The 24,105-nt window shown below is 39.2% G+C and overlaps 1 protein-coding gene across 2 annotated transcripts in view; it reads right to left on the bottom strand.

The window, feature by feature from the left end:
- LOC132828392 (innate immunity activator protein-like) overlaps positions 1-24,105 on the bottom strand; it is a 61,282-nt gene that overhangs the window by 24,239 nt on the left and 12,938 nt on the right. For both annotated transcript variants that reach the window (XM_060845458.1, XM_060845459.1), the window contains exons 2-5: positions 19,635-19,767; positions 5,999-6,123; positions 4,917-5,039; positions 2,201-2,426 (exon numbers count right to left, since the gene is read on the bottom strand). In XM_060845458.1, the coding sequence (XP_060701441.1) occupies positions 2,201-2,426; positions 4,917-5,039; positions 5,999-6,123; positions 19,635-19,689 (529 nt within the window). In that variant the 5' untranslated portion in view covers positions 19,690-19,767. The remainder of the gene's footprint in view (positions 1-2,200; positions 2,427-4,916; positions 5,040-5,998; positions 6,124-19,634; positions 19,768-24,105) is intronic.

Genomic DNA, 24,105 nt, shown 5'->3' with positions numbered 1-24,105 from the left:
AATGATGTGGAGGTGCTGCTGCTGTTGGACTGGGGTGTACAAGTTAAGAATCACACAACACCTATTACACTATGACCTGGTGTTGTGTGATTTTTAACACACAAAACAAGACCTAGACAATATCTAGGTTTGGGCTGACAAATGACAAATAACATTCCTGCCACAGGTATGCCTGGCAGAGGTCATCTCTAACAGGAGCGAATCTCACCATTACTTCTTGATAACCAATGGCTTTACCACTGCTGAATGATCTGGGGGTTATCATGAACCAGAAACTGAACAGGATGGTCCATGTAAATACAATGGCTACAAGAGCAGATTAGATTAGATTACTTGCAGTGTGGAAAAAGGCCCTTCGGCCCAACAAGTCCACACCGATCCGTCGAAGTGCAACCCACCCAGACCCATTCCCCTACATTTACTCCTTCACCTAACACTACGGGCAATTTAGCATGGCCAATTCACCTAATCTGCACATTTTTGGACTGTGGGAGGAAACCAGAGCACCCGGAGGAAAACCACGCAGACACAGGGAGAATGTGCAAACTCCACACAGTCAGTCGCCTGAAGTGGAAATTGAACCCGGGTATCTGGCGCTGTGAGGCAGCAGTGCTAACCACTGCGTCACTGTGCCGCCCAAAATTAGAGACTAAGAATCCTGCAGCAAGTAACTCACCTTCTGATTCTCCAAAGCCTGTTCACCATCTACAAGGCATAAGTCAAGGATGTGATGCAATACTCCCCAGTTAACTGGATGATTGCAGCTCCAACAACACGCAAGAAATTTGATATTATCCAGTTCAAAGTAGCCCACTTGATTGACATCATATTTGGGAATATTTATTCCCTCCACCACTGGTGCTCCGTAGCAGCAGTGTGTGGCTGCAAGATGCACTGGAGACATTCACCAAGGCTTCCTAAACAGCATCTGTTTAATAACTCTCAATGATCTCAACCATCAAACGAGTATTTAATATGCAGTAAACTCCTTTTATATTCTTCACAGAGTTAGGTAATTTGTGTGAACTGCTGCTAGTGATGCCTTACTTATTGGATATATGATCAGACATAGTGCTTACCATACTTATGTATCAAAATATATAATAAGATTTCAAACTATGTTGTGCATCATATAAGCATTACTAATGACTATTTGAACAGCAAACATAAAATAACTAAAAACATTTTAAAATATCAAAATGTAGGCTATAAAGTAATGCAAAATACAAAGTAATTCTGTATTTTGCGAGCACACTGGTTGATCAGTCTTAAAGCAAAACGTTTGATCATTGATATTGGCTATGTCTTGTGACTTCTGTCTGTAAAACTGAACGTGATTAAAAAACTTTAGCTTTTTTTTTAAAAACAAAAATGTCCATTATTCAGTGATAATCCAGCTATGGTAAGAAACCTATTTGTTGAATTGAAAGTCAAATACTGCAAATGGCTAAAATATGAAATAGAAAGAGAAGTTGCTGCACAAACTCAGCAAGCCTGACAGCATCTGTGATGAGAAAAATGTTGAAGAAGATTTGACATATCTTGATCAACACATGTTTCTTTCTCCATAAATGCTGTCAGACTTGCTGAGTTTTTCTAGAGCTTTCCGTTATTATAACCTAAGTAATTACAGTACCTGATAATAAATTGCTTATCTGTTATTAATTAATTAAATCATTAATTATGATTAATTCTGGGTTAATTATTTTTGTCACAGCTATCTCATACTAACACTGAGTTTGATAAGTATAGTTATTTTAATGAGGTAGCATAGGGATTCTAATTCTCCCTGAATCAAATTCCAATGTAATTTCAATATCTCCAAGGGAGAAATTGAAACCAACTTGAGTTCTAAAAACTGCAGGAAAAATTAATAGTAAATTTTTCTTCACTATAGTCAAACAAAATATAAGGTATGTACAGATTCCAGAGACTCCAATTTTTGACACTTGAACTTGAGTATTCACATGTTAATGGGTAATATGCATTTGAGTATTGTCTTTATTGGCAAAATTCCACTTTTACTGGTAGCTGCATGTTTTCTGGTTATGCCTTGCCTGTTACCACAAATCAACTCCTGTTACCAGTGCCTGAGGAAACAAAGCTTTTCTATTCTATAAGGAAAAACACTTCATAATAATCTTGTGGTGACATGTAATATTGCATATTATACTGGAGGCAAGTTAAAAGTGTCACATACCTTCGGTTGTAGTACATGGCTGCAGTGTTTGTCTACCAGCCATTTCTTGACGCTCATTTATAGCTTTTTTGATAACATTTAGTTTCTTTTGTTCCTTTATACAGTCATGTTTCCTTTGTTTTCTTATATGTCTGCTTAGATTTGTTTCTTGTGATAGTCGCTTGGCTGCCTCCACAAACTGTAACTGCAAGGCAAAGTCCCTCTCCAGAGAGGCAAGTTCGGAGTCCTGGACAACAGATTTAAAGCAAACGGCGTATTAGTCTTTCTTACTTCTATATCCATGTCATTAAATATTGAACATCTGGGGATCTGCTTGAATTTCCTTCAGGTGTGCTGAATGCTCTGTTTTTTAAAATAACCTAAATAGTTCACCCAAATGCCATGGCGGTTGATAAAAAAAGTTTAGTTAACAACTTGGTTTTAGAAGATCCAACATTGATAAGGATTCATTGGAAAATTATAGGATTAGGTATAACATATATCATTACACAGCTGGGATCTTCTAACATGATTTTCAAACCAATCGCTTTCTACAGTCACAACCTTAAATTATGTTAGAAACACATGCATTGGCAAATTTGAGGCATTTTTGTTGTGGAGATTATGGTTTAACCGGCTAATCAGTAACTTAACTCTAAAAGAATATTTCAGACAGAAATTGGATTTTGTTGCAACATTTTACAACAAGCACAATGAGAACCAATTTTATGGAAGAATATCCTGTGCATCAAGTACCATCTGACCCAGTTAAGAGTTCAATCCATGTGTTCTTCATTTGGGGATGTTTTGGTCTTTATGGGAATACGCTATGGTTTGAAAATAGTTCAAGAACACTTCAATCTAAAGATTTTTTTTGAAGTTAAACAGTATTGTTCTAATTTGGCGTTTGGATTTGAATGGCATTTTTATTGTTTAATTCTTTTTTTCATTCATTTAGAAGGTCCAGGATTTTGGTCCAGTGACACTGAACGAACGGTGACATATTTCCAAGTCAGAATGGTGAGAGATTTGAAGGGGAATTTGCAGCTGGTGGTGTTCCCATGTATGTACTGCTGTTGTCCTTCTAGATGGAAGTGGCTGTTGATTTGAAATGTGCTATCAAAGGTGCCTTGATGAATCTCTGCGGTGCACCTTGTAGATGGTATACACTGCTGCTTCTGAGTGTTGGTAGGTGGAGCAAACGCATGTTTGTGGACATGGTGCCAAGCAAGATGGTTGTATTGTCTTGGTTAGCATTAAGCTTCTTGTGTGTTGTTGGAGCTGCTCTCATCCAGACAAGTGGGAAGTATTTCACCACATTCTTGACTTGTACATTGTCAACTTGGGAGGTCAGGAGGTGAATTACTTGCTATAGGATTCTTAGCCTCTGATCTGCTCCTGTAGCCACTGTATTTGTATGGCTAGTCCAGTTCAATTTCTGGGCAATGGTAAACCCCAGGACAGTGAGGGATTCAATGATCGTTATGCCACTGAAGGGATGACAGTTAGATCGTCTCATCTCCGAGATGGTCATTGCCTGACTTTGTTTTGTGTGAATATTACTTGCCACTTATCAGTCCAAGCCTTGATATTGTCCAGGTCTTGCTGTACTTGGACATGGACAGTTTTGGTATCTGAGGAATCAAAAATGAATGTTGAGCATTGTGTACAACCAGTGAACATCCCCACTTCTGACCTTACGATGGAGGGAAAGTCATTGATGAAGTAGCTGAAGATGTTTGGGGCTAGGAAACTACCCTAAGGAACTCCTGCAGAGAGGTAATGGCTCTGATATGACTGACCTCCAACCATCACGCCATATCTTCAGTGATATTGTTGGAATATTGTTAGGAACAATAGCCTTCGCAGTATGCAGTGCCTTCAGCCATGTTTTGATATCAAATATAGTGAATTCAGTTGGCTTAAGACTGGCACTTGTGATGTTGTGGTTCTCAATGAACAATTCAGAGGGTTTATCCATGAAGTACTCTTGCTAAACATGATTGTGGATTCTTCTGTCTTATCTCTTGCAGTGATGTAATGGGATCCTCCATCATTGAGAGTGGGGATATTTGTGGAGCCTCCTCCTCCTCCAGTGAATTGTTTAACTGACCACCATCATTCATAAATGGGTGTGGCAGGATTGCAGAGCTTAAATCTAATCCATTGTTGTGAAACCACTTAGTCCTGTCTATCACTTGCTGCTTATGCTGTCTTGCATGTAAATATTTCTGTAATGTAGCTTCATGATATTTGTGCCTCATTTTCAGAAATGCCTGGTTCTGCTCCTGGCATGCTCTCTTGCACTCTTCACTGAAATAGGGTTGACTCCCTGGCTTAATGGCAATGTTAGGGTGAGGATACGCCAGGCCATGAGGATCCAGATTGTGTTGGACTATGATTCAGCTGCTGCTGTTGGCCCACTGTTCCTCTTGGAAGTCCAGTCTTGAGTAATTAAGTCTTTTCAACGTTTATCCCATTTAGCACAAAATAACAAAATGGCAACTGGTCAGGAAGTTAAAAATATTGATCTAGCAGACCCGATGCTTTTATATAGACCAGTGATGATTCAGAATTAACTTTAGCATTTGTATTAAAACCCTGAAGAATGTAAAAATTTGTTTCAATCTTTGTTGACAATTGGCTTTCACAAGAAGACAATTGTTTGATGTGGTGAAATTCTGCTAGATGTTAAATGTTAATGTGAGCCGAGCTATAATCAAACATAGTAAACTACCTCTCCTTTAGCTGTAATTGTCTTCTCATCCAACTCAAAGGCTGTTCCTATACGGCGGCGGACTGTGGGTGGCTTTTCCCCTTCTGCTAATGGGTACTCTTTTGGCAAATATCCTGTCAACTCCTAAAGATGAAACATGTTGAAATAAAGATAGTTGAATTTGCAAAGTTAATAAAGGTTTCTGAGCTACCTAATTAAGTAATAAATATATAATTTAAAAATTCCTCAATCAAATCATTTAATGAAACATGTTCTTGATACAAGATAATAACAGACAAAATTCATTATTATAAATTGTCGTTAATCAAAAGTAACATTCATGCCACATTAAATGCCAGGCAATGCCATCTCCAACAAGAGAAAATCCAACCATCTCCCTTTGACAGTTGACATTCAATGGTATTAACATTGCTGAACCCTCTTCCATCAACATCCCAGTCCCTGTTGGCCAGATACCCAACAAGCCAGCCTCACAAATGCAATGCCTGCAAGAGTACTTCACAAGCTTGGAATCCTACTGCAAGCAACTCACCACCTGACTCCCAAAGACTGTCCACTACTTAGAAGGCAATGACAGGAGTGTGTTGGAAAGCTCCTCAAACTTCTAGGCTGAGTGCAACTCTACAAAAGCTCAAATAGCTCCACATGATGGAGGATATTGTTATCTGTTTGATTGGTACCCCATCCAGCACCTTCAAGTTCACTTATTCTGCCACTGATTGCAATAGCAGGTACCCTCTAGCTACGCATTGTGGCAGCTTCCAAAATCACTTGATCAACTATTTAGAAAAACAAGGGTTTACTGGCATCTGCAATTTACTCTCCAAATTACAAACATCCAGAACCTAGAAACACAACAGCAAAATAAAATAAATCCCCCTCCAAACTGCCCACATTTGCTGCAACAGTTAAAGAACATGGCTCATCTCCACATTCTCAAGACAATTAGGAATGATTAGTAAAATTGGCCTTGGCAATGATAAACAGACCCCATGAAAAATAAAAATGTACCATATCTGGAACTGTAATGACAAAGCATTGAAATCAGTAAATCACAAAAATTTTCAAATGCTGGTACTCACAGATTCACGTAAACATAGCTTCTTCAGTTCATCCAAATAAAGTTCAAGTGTTTCTTCCAGCATTTGCTTACGTGAAATGAGAGACTGATATTTATCTTTCGTTGGTGACTGAGGGCTGTCAGATCCTGTGAATAGAACAACAGTAATGAACAAAGGGTCTTACTGCATAAATAATCTTGACAGCTTCTTAATGCAGCACGTTATTTTTGTCAATTCGAAACATCTGATATGTTTTCTCATCGACCTTTTTCTCCTCTCTCCATCCTGGCCATAGGTTTAGTTGTCCTTTCTTTCCCATCTCAAGCTCCTTAGGTCTCTTTTATATCCTTCCCCTCTCACCCTAAACCTATGCCCTCTAGTTATGGACTCCCCCACCCCAGGGAAAAGACTTTGTCTATTTATCCTATCTATGCCCCTCATAATTTTGTAAACCTCTATAAGGTCATCCCTCAATCTCCGACGCTCCAGGGAAGACAGCCCCAGCCTGTTCAGTCTCTCCCTGTAGCTCAGATCCTCCAACCCTGGCAACATCCTTGTAAATCTTTTCTGAACACTTTCAAGTTTCACAATATCTTTCCGATAGGAAGGAGACCAGAACTGCACGCAATATTCGAACAGTGGCCTAACCAATGTTCTGTACAGCCGCAACACGACCTCCCAACTCTTGTACTCAGTACTCCAACCAATAAAGGAAAGCATACCAGACGCCTTCTTCACTATCCTATCTACCTGCGACTCCACTTTCAAGGAGCTATGAACCTGCACTCCAAGGTCTCTTTGTTCAGTAACACTCCCTAGGACCTTACCATTAAGTGTATAAGTCCTGCTAAGATTTGCTTTCCCAAAATGCAGCACCTCACATTTATCTGAATTAAACTCCATCTGCCACTTCTCAGCCCATTGGCCCATCTGGTCAAGATCCTGTTGTAATGTGAGGTAACCCTCTTTGCTGTCCACTACACCTCCAATTTTGGTGTCATCTGCAAACTTACTAACTGTACCTCTTATACTTGCATCTAAATCATTTATGTAAATGACAAAAGGTAGAGGGCCGAGCACCGATCCTGTGGCACTCCACTGGTCACAGGCCTCCAGTCTGAAAAACAACCCTCCACCACCACCCTCTGTCTTCTACCTTTGAGCCAGTTCTGTATCCAAATGGCTAGTTCCCTGTATTCCATGAGATCTAACCTTGCTAATCAGTCTCCCATGGGGAACCTTGTTGAACGCCTTACTGAAGTCCATATAGATCACATCTACTGCTCTGCCCTCATCAATCTTCTTTGTTACTGCTTCAAAAAACACTATCACGTTTGTGAGACATGACTTCCCATGCACAAAGCCATGTTGACTATCCCTTATCAGTTCTTGCCTTTCCAAATACATGTACATCCTGTCCCTCAGGATTCCCTCCAACAACTTGCCCACCACTGAGGTCAGGCTCACCAGTCTATAGTTCCCTGACCTGTCTTTACCACCCTTCTTAAACAGTGGCGCCACGTTTGCCAACCTCCAGTCTTCCGGCACCTCACCTGTGACTATCGATGATACAAATATCTCAGCAAGAGGCTGAGGTTGTTCTCTTGTCAAGAAGAGGAATAGAGACAACCCTGATAATTATAGACCAGTGAGCTTACTTCAATTGTGGGTAAAGTGTTGGAAAAGGCTATAAGAGATCAGATTTAGAGAGAGGAATAAGTTGATTAGGTACAGTCAACACAGTTTTGTGAAGGGTAGGTCGTGCCTCACAAACCTTATTGAGTTCTTTGAGAAGGTGACCAAACAGGGGGATGAGGGTAAACCAGTTGATGTGGTGTATATGGATTTAAGTAATGTGTTTAACAAGATTCCCCATGGTCAACTATTACATAAAATACGAAGGCATGGGATTGAGGGTGATTTAGCGGTTTGGATCAGAAATTGGCTAGCTGAAAGAAGAGAAAGAGTGGTCGTTGATGGAAAATGTTCATCCTGGGTTCAGTTACTAGTGGTATACTGCAAGGATCTGTTTTGGGACCACTGCTGTTTGTCATTATATAAATGAGAGTGTAGAAAGATGGATTAGTAAATTTGCGGATGACACTAAGGCCGGTGGAGTTGTGGGCAGTGCCGAAGGATGTTGCAGGTTACAGAGTGACATAGATAACTGCAGAGCTGGGCTGAGATGTGGCAAATGGAGTTTAATGCGGATAAGTGTGAGGCAATTCACTTTAGACAGGAGTAACAGTAATAAAGAGTACTGGGCTATTGGTAAGATTCTTGGTAGTGTAGATGAGCAGAGAGACCTCTGTGTCCATGTGCACAGATCCCTGAAAGTTGCCACTCAGGTTGATAGGGTTGTAAAGACGGCATATGGTGTGTTAGCTTTTATTGGTAGAGGGATTGAGTTTCAGAACCACGAGGTCATGTTGCAGCTATAAAACATCTGGTGCGGCCGCACTTGGAGTATTGCATGCAGTTCAGGTCACCGCATTATAGGAAGGATATGGAAAGTATGGAAAGGGTTCGGAGGAGATTTACCGATGTTGCCTGGTATGGAGAAAAGGTCTTATGAGGAAAGGCTGAAGGACTTGAGGCTGTTTTCATTTGGGAGAAGAAGCTGGAGAGGCGACTTAATTGAGACATATAAGATAATAGAGGGTTTTTTAGGGTGGTCAGTGAGAGCCTTTTCCTCAGATCACTAGCATGAGGCGACATAGCTTTAAATTGAGGAGTGATAGATATAGGACAGATGTCAGTGGTAGTTTCTTTGCTCAGAGAGTAGAAGGGGTGTGGAATGCCCTCCTCAATAAGACCTTCCCTCCATAGCAACAGGAGTGGACATGCCAACTTTAAGAACATTTAAATGGTCATTGTATAAACATATGGATGAAAATGGAATAGTGTAGTCATGCTTTGGAGGTGCTGGTGTTGGCTTGGAGTGTACAAAGTTAAAAAACACAAAACACGAGGTTATAGTCCAACAGGCTTATTTGGAAGCAGTGGCATTCAGAGTACTGCTCCTTCATCAGGCAAATTTACTAAACCATCCTCCTATGCCCTCATCCAGGTCATTTATAAAATGGCAAACAGCAGTGGACCCAAAATAGATCCTTGCAGCACACAACTAGTAAATGAACTCCAGGATGAACATTTCCCATCAACCACCACCCTCTGTTTTCAATTACCTGATGAAGGAGCAGTGCTCCGAAAGCTAGTGCTTCGAAATAATCCTGTTGGACTTTAACCTGGTGTTGTATGATTTTTCACAGAATAGTGTAGGATAGGTAGGCTTCAGATTGGTTCCACAGGTTGGTGCAACATCGAGGGCAGAAGGACCTGTACTGCGCTGTAACGTTCTATGTTCTATGTTTGTCATCCATTCTCTTGTTCTGGATGATTTTGTTGATTGTTCAAAGATTGGGCGAAACTTTGCCTCTTGCTGAAGATTCAGCACTTATCCGTCTTTTCTCACAACTACCATGGTAACAGCATTGCATGCTTGTGTGACACATAATTTTCTGTCTTCATCTGCTTCTTTGATGCTTTTTCCTCCTTCAAAAAACCCACGTTATGCCACCTCTCTCATTTCCTATTTAAAATCTTCATTCCCCTTGCCCCCTAAGTCCAATGAGGCTCTGGCTATGCTTTTAGTTATTCCTTCTAGTATTGCATTCTTTTGTTGGGTATTTATCCATTTGATTACACATTTGTGAAGCAGGCAAGGATTTGTTTTCATTACAAAAGGTGCCAATGTTATTGAATGTGAATTGTTGGAAGGATTAGCCATCTGTCCTATATAAAACAAAAGCATCTACCATTGAGATAGACTTTATATAATCCCTCTTAACAAGCAAATCTAACATTTCAAAACTATTTATAAAATATCTAAATATTTTCTTAAACATTCTACTTCACATAAAATGTGTGTAGATTTTGAAGTTTCAAAAAAATTTCTTAATGTCTCCCCAGTTATTGAAGAGTCAGATTCAAGTTTAGTTTCAAGCTTAGATCCATAATCTCAGCCAAGTAAATATTGGTGGGTAAATTAATTTGCTATGGTGCCCATAGGTTAGGGAGTTGCACAATTAGTCAGGGCAAATTATTGCTGCTCTAAGGTATTTTAAGGAAAACGCCTATTGATTAAAGGCAAGATCCAGCTTGTTTATGATACTTCCCACAGTTAGATGGCTTTGCTGACACATATTGTCTACTTTCTCCTGAATTCCAGCTTACAGAAGTTGCAACTCTGCGACTGCTATCCTATCCTGTACTAAATTTTACTCATTCAGTTTCCCCAGTTCTTTGATTTCTATCTAATGCTCACTTAATTTCGAAGTTCTTAGCCTCTGTTAAATATCTATCCACTGCCATATTTCACCTATTTCTGCAATGTTTTCCAGAATGTCTCAGCTCAAACCTAGCTCGAAACGACTATGGGCTTCCTTACCTTAACCCAGCTTTCAGAAATCGTTAACCTGTAAATTGGAACTTGCCTCTCAAAATGTTGACATGCAATGTTTCTCCTGGCTTCAGAAGCATGTTCCAAATCTACTTCACCAAAGGCTACCCTCAAAAACACTGATTTCTACATTGTGACTAATGTCGCTCCATTGTGAAGTGTGTTGTGAAGGCATTTTACAAATGTATTACTCTCATGCTTATGTTTGAGGTATAGCAATGCAGTCAGTTAGCTGAGTTGGCTTGATGATTGGTTTATGACACACAATGATACCAGTAGTATGGATTCAATTCCATGAGGTTACCATGAAGGTCCTGCCTTCTCAACTTCAGCCCTTGCCTGAGGCATGGAGAGTCTCACATCAAACTATCACTGGCTGTCTTTCTCTAATGAGCGAGTAGGACTATGGGGATTTTAGCTTTACATTAAAGCAAAATATTCAAAAGCTGCAAGTGTCCATTAAATCATATCACAGTGTAACATACTGCCTTCAGGAGAGGAGAGGAAAATATTCAGAAATAATTTAATGTTCAGCCAGATTACTGACAAAGATAGTAGTAACATCCGGTGGTGTTGTAATGAATTCTGTTGTGATTCATAGTCATGTTGCCTATCCCATGTGTCTGTACATTTCTCAATGTCATGTCTGAGCAATATTTTTGCACCTCCCTTTTATTGTCTATGGTTAATAATTAACACTGCAGCTGGAAAACTGATCCCTTTTAATGACATCACAACCACCACAATATTTATCTGTTTGTTCATGGCTGCTACAAAGTGACTCAAAAGCAGACTTAAGATCCAAACGCTGGGTTGGGCTCAGGGATCAGGAAGTTCCCCTTTCTTTCTTTGGCAAAGAAACTGTAGAATTTTAGAACAAATCAATTCGTTATTAAAAGTTTTCTTTGGGCTTATTAAATGAATCATGTTAGAAAGGAAATTGTGTTTAAGCATTTGTTTCTAACAGACCATAATAGAGGACTGTGAGGATTTTTAATAACTCTCGATTGAAAATAACTGGTTAAATTGTAAAGCGGGACAAGCTGGATTATTCAAGTCATAGTTTGTGATCACACTACAAAGGTCACCATCAGCACAGAAAATGCTTTGAACTGTACTTAGGTGATATTGCCACTGATGCAATGGCATCATTCAATTCACTAAATACATCCCTGATTTTTTTTATAAAAATACTATTTCAATGTAGCAGGTATTACCATTGTTCACTAAGAATTGTCTTTGGTGGTCATGATTGTAACATGACTATTTATTCATCATTGTAACAAGTTTCCCCTTTGTTTGGATTATTCTGATTCACTGACAGCCATTTGACATACTCCAGTCATCAATAGTCACTATCTTCTACTGATAATTAACATAATTCATTCATGGAAATAGGTATGAATTAGCAGCAAACCTTTATTGTTTCTAGCTTCACAAAAACAAAGTTAAAAGTAGAAGATCCAAAAGTCTGCAATTGACTCTGATACATGGAATAAAGCAGTCAATTTCTAATAATGTTTGCCAAAGTAAATTTCTTTTTAGAAGACCTTTCACTAACAAAGTCAAAAGAATCTATTTCTTTCCAATTAATTTTTAATTTTGCTCCTTAGTGCTCATACCCCATCACCACACCCTCCCAAAAAATGCATTCTCTTACAGTGACAATAGGAGGGTCATGTTTTATAACCTCTGCTTATTGGGATCATGGTACTGGCAGACAGACAATGGCACCATTCCCATTCCGAGCACACCTGTTGCCGTCTTCACTTGGGACTTTCCATGGATTAAATTAGGATCCTATTTTAAAGGTTCAAAAGAAGGATGCTACACCACTGTTGCACTGCCATTGACACAGGCAAGGAGTGACCTAACTATTGCTCTTTAAAGCAAACAGGGGATGCAAATGTTTCTCATAGAATCACAAAGGTATATTGATACAGAAAGAGGCCATTTCACCTGCCATGTCTGCATTTTAAATGAGCATCATTTTAAATGTCAACTGCCAATTTCCTGTTTATTCTCCATAACTCTAATTCTATTGCTATAGTGGGGTTGGTTGGCTGAGATAGCTGGTTTGCAATGCAGAGTGCTGCCTAGAGTGTAGGTTCAATTCCTGTGCCAGCTGAAGTTATTATGTAGGACTCTCCTTCTTAACCTCTCCCCTTGCTTTGAGGTGTGGTGACCTCAGGTTAAACCAGCACCAGTTATCGCTCTTTAATGACAGGGCCATCCTCTAGTTCAGTAGGAACATTGTGAGTCTACCTTTACTTATATTTCCCATTACCTCCTAAAGCTTTGTTAATTTTACTGCTTCTATCCCTCTACAGTTTAGAAGAATGAGAGGTGATCTTTCATTGAAATCTACAAGTTTCTAAAATTGCGCGGAATAATTTCCTCCAACTCAGCAATCTAGAACACAGGATCACAGTCTCGAAACGAGAGGCTTATCAGTTCAGACTGAAATAAGGAGAAATTTCTTCACCAGACGGAATTTTGACTGAATCTTTAGAGTTCTCTAACCCAGAGGGTTGTGAATTTTCCATCTCAGCTTTAAATATATTCAATTATAGTTCTCAGAGGATCAAAGCATATATAGAGTCGGCATGAAAGTGGAGTTGAGACGGAAGATCAGACCTGATTGTACTAATGGTGGAGCAGACCGGGAGCTGTACTCATGTTCCCATTTCTTAAGATACTTACAAAATAATTCTGTTCCACTTCTGAAGAGAAAATGATGAACTTCCCACCATTCAAATTAGTTCAGACTTGGCAGATAAAATGCTAATAAAGGCCAGGCTTCTAAAGAGATAAGGGTTCATGCCAAGCACGCCAGGAAGTTGGCACAATCCCACTGATTCCTTCATATTTACAAGTTAAAAGCTCTTCAAATCCAAGACCATTAAATTATGCTGCACAAATATTTGTTCACAAGTGATTAATATTTTCATATGAATTTTTTTTGTCTCCATTTTATTATTTGACATTACTATTTGAACTGGGTTAACACCGAGGTTAAGATAGTAGATATTTAATCATTCTTACATCGATACACTGCTGCTAAATAAGAGACAAAGTGTAATTTCAAGACCTGAATGAAGGCTTGTGGCTTACAATGTGAAAGCAATTATTATGCAGTCTGAATTCCAGTTAGTGTAAATCTTCACATATTTCCCTGACTTTTCAAATCATCTACAAGTCACAGCAGAGTACTGAAGTAATCAAATCTCTGTCGGTTGAGGAAGTGAGAGTTCATGCTGGTTTTCAAATTATGTATGATTGTAACAGCAAAGACAGGTTGTGACTTGTTTTGTCAAAAATGTTAAAATGACTGGAAATTTGCTAAATGACAAATAGATTGTTTAATGAAAGATAGTGTGGCACTTAACGTGTGAAAATTAATATGTGACTCAGATGCACTGGAATATACTGACTATACTACAGAAACACACAAGAAATGAAGAGGCTTAAATTTAAAAATAAATTACATAATTTTTTAATGAAGTGTTTGTTCCTATTATTATTCTATCCACCTCAGGTTGTGTTACTGCAACAAAATGCTGCAGAAATGTGACTCAACATACATTAAAAATACTAATCTGAAAGCTAACTTTACTTTGTGTTAACTTTGCTCATTATATTTTCCTTCATTCTTCCTTAGAACTTTGCCTGAAAGCAGTCTAACTCACAGAACCATGACAAGTCAGACAAGACCCAGCCAAAATGGGAACTGAACCATGTGTGTTAGCAACAATTTGATCCACATCAGTTGACTGATCCCTGAAGGAATCCAAGTTGCTCTGGCTACAGGTGCTTATAAATGCATTTGTAGTCCAGGTCTAAGAATAATGACAGCAGAGTATTCAAACTTCTTTCCATCACACGATGAACCAGGTATCTCTCCTGCTTTTAGCACCTGTAACAAGCACACGTTGGAAGGATTTGTTTGGCCATGTTATGAACAAAATGTCCACGTATATCAAGCCCTGTAGTGGGATCTGAGCTTAGAGCGTCTGGCTTAGAGAGGGATACGATCCGTTGCATCACATGACTTCCATAATAGATTTTTTTTACACTTTAATAATGGAAATGTTAATAGATACCTGTCTAAAAGTGTCACCTTGTATAAATTCACTTTTTTAGTAATTTTATAACAACATAAGAATATAAAACTTGTATTTTAATGCATTCTGCCAAAGAGCAGGATTTACACAAATTATGTATAATTGAAGCTAAAGTTTAAATTGGATACTCTTTGATATTGAAACTTCCCTCCTCCCTTTAGCCAAGGACAGGCCAGAAGTCACACGGGAGGTGTTTTTTTTTAATGGTTTAGCTGTGCACTGCACAATGCCACAAATTATCCTGTTCTTTTCAATACAACTGAGCACAGACAGGATAGGCACTCCTGGGTGTAATACGAAAGAATATTTCAGGGCAGAAATTACCACCCTATATTCTCTAAACCATGCCAGAAACGCTAAAACACTGCAGATAGTGTGGGTGTCAGAAAAAAAAAGAAAATAAACTATGATTGGATAGGAAAGGGTAAAATTAAAGAGCGTTATGAGGAGGACTTTGTAAGGAGGAAGTGAAAATGAGCAGCCATAATGGCTTTACTATGGATAATGTTAGAAAAAGACCAAATGGATTGGTAATCATATTGCTACATTAAAAAACTTGTACTTACTCATGTATATTTCTATAGTTTAAAGTTTTTTGATTTGCTTGGGTCCATAATAGGGTAAGGCTCAAAATATTTTCTCTGATGGTTTTTCCAATGACGTTCTACAACTTCAGTTTTTCAAATCATAGAATTCCTCTAGTGTGGAAGCAGGCTATTTGGCCCATCAAGTCCACACCAACCCTCTGAAGAGCATCGCACACAGGCCGGACCTACTCTTACCCTATCCCTGTAATCTCACATTCCCATGGCTAGCCCACCTAACCTGCACATCCCGGGAGACTATGGACATATCTTTGTACTGTGGGATTAAACTGGACTACCTGGAGGATACCAACACAGGCATGGGGAGAATGTGTAAATTCCACACAGTCACCCGAGGGTGGAATTGAACCCAGATTCCTCTCTCTGTGAGGCAGCAGTGCTAACCTCTGAACCACTATGCCACCAAGCAAATTAGCGAAATGCAAAATTTTTTAAAACCTTCATCAAGCTGTCTATTAATATTCTTTAAATGTCTCTTGGTGAAATAATATAGTTTTGCAGTATCTTTCATGATAACTGAATTTTAATAATAATTTGTATTTTTTATAATTCATATGAGGTACTACTTGCTTATATTCGTTAGACTCAGCCATTTCCTTGTTCCTATAAGCTTATAGCACAGGAACCATCCATTCAGCCTGTTTTGCCTATGCTAGCTCTTTGAAAGAGCTGTTCAATTTAATTCCCTTTGTTAAACATTTTTCTCATTTGCCTCCACCACACGTTCAGCTAATACATTCCAGAGCTTAGCAACCGTGTGTGTGAAAAACCTTCTCTTCTCACAATGAATGCAGTCAGGTTACTTAGGAACTAGTTACCATTAACAAATCCATGCCAATTGTCCCATTAACCAATGCCTTGCCAAGTGAGAATTAATTTTGGCTTTGTAGTTGTATTCTGTCTCTAGTAGCTTTCATGCCATTAATATTTGATCGTTTATTCTATAGAATTCAGGTATATCCCTCTGCCCTTTATTTCCAATAACTGTGTTTTTATATTTGCAATCCTCCAGTCCTCAATCACAACTCCTATATCCAAGAAGGATTGAAAGTTCAGGCCTTCTGCTGTCCCCATCATTACTTTGTTGGCGAACCAAGAATACACCCCTTTTGCTCTGGGTCATTTGTTAATTTTGAGTGATGCCAACCTATTTGTCACTTCCTTTCTACTTTCATCTGATCCAAATGGCTTCATTTTTCTTTTGAGACTAAGTATCATGGCAAGCCTGAAAAGTGGGAGGGGCATTTGCTCAGGAGTATATGGGGTTTTCTCGCACAGTTTAGTTCTTCTCAGCCATTACCATACATGAACATGATACTTTTGTAGGCTAGAAGTTCTAAATCCTTCTGAGTTTCATATTTAAAGGACCTGGACAGCATTTCATTCTCTGCAATCCAGGAATATCACTCAAACTCTATTCAAAATCCTCACCTAATCCTGGAGATGTCAGTGACCAGAAAAAATGTGACACCTCTTAAAAAGTTCTCCTGACAGCTGTCTAGGAGTGAAGAAAAGTCATTTTCCTTATGGATGTTAACAAAAGACCAATCCCCCCAACTAACAAGGGCAGTCTGGATGGAGATGGCTCAGGGGAGGAGGGGGATCAACACCTGGGTGACCAAAAGAATGTGAGTCCAGTTTCATAAGATGATGAATGACCTGTTGTACTGTGCCAGGGTGTCTACCAATGCTTTATGCTCCTATGTGTATGAGTTAGCATTGCAAGATTACCACTGCACAAGACTGCGACACAATCCTTGTTTCTAGTCTGGCCTGTGTGAGATTCTATCTCAAATCACTGAAATTTGTTTTCTTTCAGATTTTATTGACACTTCAGATTTTTTGAAAATCATTTCCCTTAACTACCTTAAACCTACTTACTTTATGATGACTACTACCCAGTCGTTCACCCATTGAAGCACACCTATACCTTGTTCCCTTGAACTAGATCCAGCATTACTTTGTCCCTTGTTGAACTTGAATCTACGGATTAGGAAAATACACCTACACAAATGTTAAGAAATCTTTACCTTCTTTGCACTTTGTTGATGAAGAAATCAGTTTGATACTTTATATATTCATTGTCTAACAAACAAAAACCGTGATTGAGATGTAAAAATGGCCCACTCACCATTGAGGGCTATTTATCTTCTGTTAATGGTTTCAACGTGATTTCTAAATTCTCCAATCCCAATAATTAACGCTTGGTTTTGTGTATTAAAAAATAAGACTTGCCATAATCTAATTGATGTTGGAGAAAGTTATTAATTCAACAATGTTCTGCTCAAAGCTGTAAAACAAAATGTCTATTTTTAAGCTAAAGCTGGAGGAGTGATTCTCACTATTGCCAAATATGTCATCTTCAATCCACACTAATCTGAAAGGTTGCAGCTACACATTCATAGTGCCCTCCAACTTGCCCTATTATCATGACAAATGTGGTACAGACACAATATAATCACTGTTGCTAATGTCCTTGATTGAAATGAATTAGGGTTACACTCATTCTGATAAATTTTAAAATATGCTTTTTTTTGAACAAAACAAACCCTTTGAAGAATTTGATTTAGTCATGAAATCTTTCTTCAACGTAAATGCTTTCAATATAGATACATTGTTATTCTAGAATGACATGCTTTGCTGAAAAGGATCAGTTATAAGGGTATTGAAATTATGCTGTGGGATACGATGGAATGAAGCCTTTGAAATTCGTTCCTCTACCACTTTGGCAGAGTAGTCTCATCTGAAGCAGTTTAGATCTGCACGAAAATCATGAAGAGTGGAAATTCATCTGATCATGTCAAACATTTGTATCACAGTTGATGTTAAATTGGATGTGGAGCATGTCCATACATGCAATGGCAAAGCTGTTAATTAACATTTTATTAATGAAGAACAGTTGCTTAATGAGCCTCTTTACACTGACGTTGCTTTTCATATTACATTCTTGAATGCTTGCTTGAAAAGAATGATTGTTTAAAGAGAAAGCTTGCCTTCTTCTGTGATCTTAACACAACTAAGCCCCTTTTATGGCACTCAGATAACAAGAGAATCTTTTCAAAAGTATCCACAATTACACTGCTCAAAGGATTAAAAACATTACTCAACATTTTAGCTTCAAAGAACCAGAGGTCAAAGTGTCTTGGTTCTGACTCTTCTATAATTTTCTCTGTGTGATGTATCTTTAATTGCCATTTTCAAATTATTTTAAAATCCAATGACCAGGTTCACAATTCTCATTTGATATTTGTGTGATAAAGGTCAAAAAATGCAACCAAATCTCTATCAAGGAGAGATATAAGAGGATTTTTCAGCAGCTCCCATGGTAAAGTGCAAGTTGTGTAATAGAAGTATTGCAATGCAATGTGAATCGTTATGTATGTGGTTAGCACAGTAAATGCTGTTGTTAGCAAATTATAATTTACATAATCTCAATCAATCTAACCCTAAAGTATGTATAAGTGTAAAATATATCATTTCAGATCTGAAGCAATCATAAATTTAGAAACTGCAGCTTTCAATATAATCCTGTTACCTAATGTATCTGCACAAATTGTTCCTACTTCACAAATGGTTTGGGACATTATCTATGCTAAATCAACCTCAAGAGTGAAATTGCCTTCCCCTCTCTATCTGAAACGGAAGATAATCAAAGCTGAAAATGTGTTGCTGGTTAAAGCACAGCAGGTCAGGCAGCATCCAAGGAACAGGAAATTCGACGTTTCGGGCCAGAGCCCTTCATCAGGAAGGGCTCTGGCCCGAAACGTCGAATTTCCTGTTCCTTGGATGCTGCCTGACCTGCTGTGCTTTAACCAGCAACACATTTTCAGCTCTGATCTCCAGCATCTGCAGACCTCACTTTTTACTCGATAATCAAAGCTGGCCTGATCTCAAACAACTTTAAAACATGTTACTTCACCTTGCTTTTGCTAGTACCTCCAAGCTACAACATCAATGGCAACATTTGTCAATATCCAGGAAGTGAACTTTGGGCACCTTGCAATGTTTAAAACCAAATTTTTATGGCGACTGTTACAGCCTTCCCAAAACTCAGTCTTTCATCATTGGTACTTTGCCATCCGGGTTAGATGGCATCTCATATGCAAAGTCAAGGAGGCTATTTGTAGGGAGCCAATCGCATTATGATGCTGCTGTCAAAATCATTAAAATTGATTTTAAAATATTTAAAACTGAATCCAAGGAAGAGAATTAATTCAACTTGGTAGTTGTATGAAGAAATTACTAAGGTAGACAAAAAACTCCTGAAGTCTTAGGTTTAATAAGAATATTATTTTAGGACAATGTTCAATATTGAATACAGAAGTTTTAAAAACTGAAATGATGCATAAATGTAAGGAAAATTAAGTTGCTAAACAACCCAATGAGTTCAAGTAGGCAATAGCAATAATAAGGAAATGGGTTGATCCAATCAAGAATAAATAATATTATTTTACAAAATACATTACCTGACTGCAGAATTACTCCACTATCAGAATCACTGGCTTCATCTTTGTTTTCCATCGTCGGTGAAAGATTATATTTTCTAGTCTTCCTTTGGTCCAGAAATAATTAACTCCCAAGAAGGCTGTAAGTATTCACCTGATAATTACATAATGAAACAGATTGAAGGCACATTGATATGTTTAAATTGTTTAACAAAGTATACAAAGATCAGAGAGTTTTGAAAAATTCCAGAGATTACTTTTCCTGTTTCTAAGCTATAGATTTTGACCCTGTTGACTCAACGAATAATGTTAGCAATTGTTCAAAAATAAAATCAGAGGTCAGTAATTTGTCCTGGATGTGTTTTATCTTGTTCCTATATGAGGGATTATATAAGTCTCCAGAAGCGGCAGTGAAACTAAGCACGCAAATGTCTACCTTGGTGCAGATCAGAAATATAGGAATGCTCTCTAAAAAGCACTGTAATCACACCAGGTATGTTTACTGTTGCTATCTTTTACTGTGTCTGGCAGTGCTTGGTAGAAAATAAAACAATAAGCCAAGCAGCATGTGCTCAAGCAGGTGCCTAATGCCTGTTTATAATAAAGCAACTAACATGTATATGGGATGTGCTTTGGGTCATATTTACCAAATGAACAAACTGTAAAACAATTCCTCTTGATTTTACTTAATGCAGGCCAGTTTTTAAATAACTGAGCATCCTGTTGATATCGAATTGTAATTAGAGGTAATTTGCAGTCATGTTTCTACAATGTTCTGTACTAAATTATATTTCTCACCCTTACTGTTCTCCTAATATATATTTTTACTCATTTCTGTTCACATTAAAGTCAGCTATATGAAAATCTTTTGAGACATCTTGTATATTTAAATAATAACCAGAATCTGGCTGCTAAGATTTGATATTAGTTGGAAATGGCTTTGATTGAATGCCTTCTTTATTCCTGAAATCCTGTATTTAAATAGCAAGGTAAAAGGGAAAATCAACATAGGACTGTCCTCTCATTAGACAGAGTTGACTGGTGGTGATTTAACATGAGGGTCACCATGCCTTCAATGAGTGGTGTTCTGATGGTGGAAACTTCATGGTAGTCTTGGCTGGTGTGAATACTGAACCCACACTGTTGGCATCACTCACTAGCCAACTGAGCAAATGGACGTCCATTTAAATAGCACTCTTGATACTAATGTTCAAAGAACAGTGGAATGAGCCAAGTATGAAATTAAGGAAGTGAATTGCAAAGGACAGTGGGAAGGAAGCAAAGTAAGAGATAAGTTCCATAGAACTGAATGTTACTATATTTCAGCAAGGTGTAATTTTCATTGAGTATATGGAAGGTTTCTCTCCTTTAGATTTAGCAAGTTTTCAAATTTGTCTCATTAACTATCAACTAAACCCTTATGGTGCCCCTCTCATCTGATGCCAGCCCAATTCTCCTACTCGCCATAGGTGGATGTATTTACTATCACTTGGATAACCCGGATGTACTGGCATATGAAGGTACCAGATTTAAAATTCAGTTTTGTGCCAGTCCAGGGCTGGCAGTCCAGTACAGGCCTGTCATTCACCTGGGCACAGTAGGGAAGAGGAAATTGGCACCCCACTTTGTGTACAGGGACCTGAAGCTCTACTGGTTATACAGAGAAGAGATATCATCTTCACAGAGGACTACCAAAGGAGGACTAACACCAGACTCTGCCAGCTTAGTTCAACTTCACCTCCCAGGTCTGTGCATTCTGCATCACCTGAAGAAACACCCAGCACAGGAGGAAGAAGGTGAATTACCTCATCTGCTCTCCAGGATAAATGCCATCATCTGCTGTCAGATAGCTGACACTCACTCAATCTCTGCTACCTCTTACCAAAGCTCATGCTCTATCACTCTTACAAAAATATGAAATATCTTCACTCATGCCTTTTACCATCTTGAGCCTCCAACACTATTAATATACTTCTTCAATTTCTGACGTCCTGGCCAGTAAACACCAGACCAGGACTGAGAATGCTGCAGTGAGAAGCATTGTTCGTTGCTGTTAATATGCTTAAAATTAACATGCTAATACTCCTACCCATTATGACATTCTACTCAGCCCCAGTAGCAAGGCAACAATGACGCAAGGAACCCTGAGCTCCCTTCAGGTGTCCCTTCCTCACACAGAGAAGGAGAAGGCCCTCCCCCCCCCCTCCAGGCTAGAGGAGAAATGACAGATATACCTGCTAGACTGTAAGGCAGGTTCCTTTCACCTAGCTGTAGAACTCAGAACTGCACCAAATGGAGGGAAAGCAAGAAGGTGGCTTAAGAGGGTGTATAGGCAGCATGGGTGATACGTTGCTGAGAATACATTATCACATTGGTTTTCATTTGCTTTTCAGTATTAAGTCTCATTTTATCATTTGATAACATCACGGCTTATCTGTTGTGGGCCTCAGTTTCTCTCTCTCACCAAGTCCTCATAACGATCACCTCCTTGATGTTACAAAAATTGACCTTTCTCTTGTTTAAACACTTTTAGTCATCTAGGCTCCACAATACTCTCAGGTAGAGATTTCCAGACATTAACCACTTTCTGGGAGAAGTAATTCCTTTGTAACTTAAATGGGTAAATTGCAGGTCACTGCTTCTTTCGCAACTATGCTTCTTCTTTCAAAGTAGGTAGACATTACTATTGCAAAACAGGCTTTAGTGGGATTGAGCTGTTATCTCATCTGATATGGTCAGGAGAGCTTGGGGGCAAGGATTTGGCCTATGTACAGTAAGCTACTACCTGAGGTTCACAAAGCGTGTAATCCTGGCAGATGTGTTTCAGCTTGTGTCTATGTAATGCCGTTCCCCTTCGAATGACGTCACATCGTTCAAATTACCAACCCCATCATTTACTCCATCCACCCTTGGTGTTATTGCAGCCATTTTCATCTTCATTGAGCACATGTGATTTACAGCATGACAAAAGATAACAGTGAATCCCAGAATCTGTATGTCAGTCTCGGTGAATCCTACCCCTGCTGACATACTCCTCTCCTTCCTGAAAGCCTTCCTTGCCAACCCCATAGTTTTTGTACTTTCCCTACACCCCACCCAGCCTTTGAGTCTCCATCTACTCAACGTACAGGTCTGTTAGTGCACTGTAACCCTGTGGAAGCCAGGTTGGTTGCTTACTGTTGATGATCCATCCCCCCCATGATCCATCTCCCAAACTCTTATCACCTCCCCGCCACTTAGATGTAGTGTTACCCTGCCTTTACTATTTTAATCACCCCTGCACCCAGCATTCTGACTCCAATTTTCATGATTAAGTTCTCCAGCCTCCCTCCCATGGAGGTAGCCGCTGATCTATCCCTGCTGACTGTCAGGGGTCAGATCCCCAGGACTAACCATGGCCGAATCATCTTGAGTGGCTTAGCTGCACAGCCCCAAATGCTCGGTGACCAATCCCCTGTCTGAAATCTGTTCAGCTCCCTGATCCTGTCTTCCCGTGACTACCCAGACTGATTGACTGGATTCAAAGGGGTGACCATGGCCTACACCCTGGACTGGTGAGGTATGCATTCCCCAATTGAACTACCCAACCATCTGCCTTACGGTGCTCAAATCTAATTCATGATGCTGCCCTTGACTTAGTGCTGACTAAGCGGTGTCTCCCTGGAATTGACAGAGGACTACTCACTCCCTTTTGACTTTGAGACATGGCCATTTGCTTGCTGCACATGCAGTGTGGTTGCTGCGTATACAGCTGGCATATGGTGCGAATGTGAGATTAATGTGATACAGTGCTCTGCAGTTCAACAGCATGTTCACTCCTCTAACTGATGAATGCTGATGAGCATTATAAGCTGCCTGGCTTTGTGCTGCACTAAACAACAAGGCAAAACAGTTGTGTCAGCCTTTAAAATGCAGTTGAGGGGATGAAGGACTAAAATACAAGGCAAGGCATGGATGCTATGGGCATCCGGGTAGGAAGTGAAGACTAAGAGAGCAATTGAGCAGCCCTGACATGCTGCTTGGTCCAATCCATGAGTTAGTTGCCTGAGTATATGTGCAAAGTGTCTCTGCAAGAGCCTTTCAATCAACCTTACAGTGCAGAGGCATACAGTGAGTGCGCCATGGTGAGGTGAAGAGGCTGTTACATCTTTGGTAAGAGTGCACATGAACATGGGAGTCACGGTCCATGGAGCATACCCTGGTATGTTGGAGTTGGGCATCAAAGGTGGAGGTCTGATAGAACACACAGTGAGCTGGAGTTGCCAATTACAGTGTACGCATTTCAACTTTCATTGGTAATTCTCAGCATCGACCTGTCAGGTGACAGAGTGGGAAGGTTTACATTAATGAGCCGAGATTAAATAACAATAAGGTGATAATGAGTGATAATCCCTGTTAACAGACCTCTCACTGTTCACGAGTGAGAATGTTATTTCCACATCCAGACTTTAGTTGTTTAAAAGACATTTGGAGAAGTACATGAATAAGAAAG

Source organism: Hemiscyllium ocellatum, chromosome 26, assembly GCF_020745735.1.
Source record: "Hemiscyllium ocellatum isolate sHemOce1 chromosome 26, sHemOce1.pat.X.cur, whole genome shotgun sequence".
Classification (NCBI taxonomy): domain Eukaryota; kingdom Metazoa; phylum Chordata; class Chondrichthyes; order Orectolobiformes; family Hemiscylliidae; genus Hemiscyllium; species Hemiscyllium ocellatum.
The sequence above is the reverse complement of the archived record's forward strand: the minus strand, read 5'-3'. Positions and strand labels throughout refer to the sequence as shown.